Genomic DNA, 2,921 nt, shown 5'->3' with positions numbered 1-2,921 from the left:
TAAACAGTCCTTGGTCTCACTAGCTATAGTGCATTAGTACTACGCCTACCCAGTCACGGACGTGACATGGCGGGTGGGGCGGTGTTGGGTTTTTTATGATTTCTTATTTCATTTTTTTCGCAAATTTTAAATATTTGGTTTGTTATTTTATAAGTTTATAAACGTTTATAAAATAAATGCATTACAGATATCTATTTATTCAACTTATTAAATCATATTTTATTATTTGTAAAAGTTGAAAATTTATAAACTTGGCATGGCTTTACAAAACCTCCCTTTTAAGTAATTTACTTGCAGTGTATTTATTTGAATTTAACATTTAATAATTCTTATTATTTTTCATCTGCAATTTAATATAGAACATGAAATGTGAATATAAGTAAAATATCTTTCTGATATTTGAACAAGTGGGGAAACCTAGGATCTTACTGAAGAACATTAACTCTAATCAACTTGAACGAACCTAAAATGACTCAAAAGTGAAAAAAAATAAAATAAAAAATCAGCTTCCTGCAATCCTGAAGCCAGTAGTCCTTGTTCAAAATCAAAAGAAGCCACGCTTTGGGCGTTCCTCCGCAACGTTAACCTTGATTGCCCTCCCATCCAAACTCTGCATCATATACACAATTCATTAATTCAATACAGGACCATCATTTGCATACGGTTGTTCACAATTTCGACTCGTTTACTTATTATAAACCGCTCGATTTGGGTTGTTCTTTATCTCAAATGGGCCAAATCAGAACAATTAGCTAAAGGTGGAACACTTGAAATGAGTCAAACTGGTGAGATAAGTGAAAAGACGTTCGAAATCTATTTTAACGCAAACATCCCAGACCATTTTATTCAAGATATAGATTATTATTGTAACGTTGCTTTTGTAATCGTAACTAATGTATACATGATCTTTTAAGAAAATGAACAAAAAAATTTAGTGAATATTTCTGACTTGAACCATACTAAAATTTGTAGTACTAGTTTGCATACCTGTCCATCTAAAGCAGCGATGGCATCGTTCATTTCTGTCTCACTTGCCATTGTTACAAAACCAAACCCACGTGAACGACCTGTTTCACGATCATAGATAACTCGTGCATCAACCACCTTCCCATGTTCACTAAATGCCTGCTCAAGTCGGCTGCTATCCACTTGCCATGCCAAATTACCCACATATACTTTAAAAGAAGTCGCTACTACTCGTCTTTCTGGTTGTGAACCTCTTGGTGCAGCTTTATTTACAGTTAAAAGCCTGCCACTTAAATCCTGTTTTCAAAACATTATCCACATCATTACAAGTCCATTTAACATTAACTTTATTCCAACAGGTAAACATAGCTATGCAACTAATGGCGGGTTCCAGTATGAACTTAAATCTTGGTCAGAACCATAAGAAATTATCTAAATTTGATAGCCAAATCACAAAATTCATTAATATATATATATATATATATATATTTCAATTGGAGTGTTTGCTGAACTTTTGAAGCATTCTCCATTGAAAAGGTTGACAAATCACATTTTCATTTTTGTTCATCTGTCGAATTGCACTTAAAAACGCTAGCAAACACGTCTATACAGATATAAAAGTGTGAATTTACGAATTGACCAACTTATAGAGTAAAATATCAAATTTACTGAAATTTTTTTCCCTTGTTCTAAGTTAAAGTTGTGTAATAATTAATTAGAAGTATGCATATCATAATAGCTGCTGTTCAAAAAGCTCGCGGCTCGAAGCTCGGGCTTGTGGCTCGCTCGAAAAAAAACCTAGCTAAAAAAACTTGATTCGAAAAAACCACAGCTGAGTTGGCTCAATTTTGTAACCGAGCCAAAATCGACCCAAGAGTCATGGCTCAGCTCCTTGGATCGATCTTAGGCTCGTTTAACTTCAAAATCAAGCTCTAGCCTAGCTGAGCTGCCTCGTTTAATTTCGAGCACGAGCTCGAAACCACCCTGGCTCGACCCGTGAACAGTTATATAATAGCATATTTGCATTGTAAAGACAGACAATAATAAACTAATTAAGAGTGAGAAAAGGATAATAAACATTACATAGCCATTGAATGTCTCCACAGCTTTCTCAGCTTCTTCAACTGTGCTCAATGTCACAAACCCAAAACCTCTACTCTGTTCTGTATCCCTATTATATATTACCTACAAAACACACACTTCAAAGTTCAAATCTTTACACAAAAATCAAGAAAATCTTAAAAAAAAAAAAAAAAAACTACCTCAGCAATCTCAACAACTCCAGCAGAACTGAAGAGCTGTGCCAAGTTCTCACTGTCATAATCATAAGGCAAGTTGCCCACAAAAAGCTTTGCTTCTTCAGGTGGCTCAGAATATGATTCTTGTTCTTCTTGTTCTTGTTCATCTGCTTCACTTTCTTCTGTCACTTGTTGTGACCAGTCTGAGGTCTTGGAAGGTGAAAGCTTGTGTTTTTGAGAGACCCATGATGAGAAGTGAGAGAAAGTTGAGGTTTTTTTGGGTTTAGAAGATAAGGTGAGAGATGGGTTTGACTTAAATGTGGTAATGGTGATGCATTTAGGGGTTAGTAATTGGAATGGTAGAAGTGCAATAGCAGAAGTCATAACAAGAAGAGGAAGAGGAGATGCAGAAAGATAGGAATGTGAACTGTGCAAGAAGCAAAGGCCAAAGATTATTTTAGATTTTCATGAAGGATATTTTTCTGCTTTTGGGTGGGTGTGGGGTTGGGGCTGTTCACGAGCCGAACCGAGTGAAGGCTCGCTCGCTGCTTGGCTCGTTTACAACCGAACCGAACTGAACGGCTGAAATTCGAACCGAGTGAAAACCGAAACGAGCCAAAATCGAATCGAGCATTTTTCGATCGAACATGAGCGATTTCGAGCATTATTTATTTCTTTTTCACTTTAAATTTTTCATTAACAAACAATATTAAAGGT

The 2,921-nt window shown here is 35.7% G+C and overlaps 1 protein-coding gene across 1 annotated transcript; it reads right to left on the bottom strand.

The window, feature by feature from the left end:
* Positions 1-361: 361 nt before the first annotated feature.
* On the bottom strand, positions 362-2,609 carry LOC143558919 (28 kDa ribonucleoprotein, chloroplastic-like). The gene is made up of 4 exons (XM_077047657.1): positions 2,229-2,609; positions 2,050-2,151; positions 988-1,263; positions 362-610 (listed from the first exon to the last, which is right to left on the bottom strand). Exons 1-4 carry the CDS (start codon positions 2,586-2,588, stop codon positions 545-547), a joined length of 804 nt encoding a protein of 267 aa, XP_076903772.1. The 5' UTR covers positions 2,589-2,609; the 3' UTR covers positions 362-544.
* Between the last annotated feature and the right edge of the window lie 312 nt (positions 2,610-2,921).

This window comes from Bidens hawaiensis, unplaced genomic scaffold (genome assembly GCF_021521415.1).
Source record: "Bidens hawaiensis isolate Kalapana, Puna unplaced genomic scaffold, B.hawaiensis_p1.1 tig00019675_1, whole genome shotgun sequence".
Classification (NCBI taxonomy): domain Eukaryota; kingdom Viridiplantae; phylum Streptophyta; class Magnoliopsida; order Asterales; family Asteraceae; genus Bidens; species Bidens hawaiensis.
The sequence above is the reverse complement of the archived record's forward strand: the minus strand, read 5'-3'. Positions and strand labels throughout refer to the sequence as shown.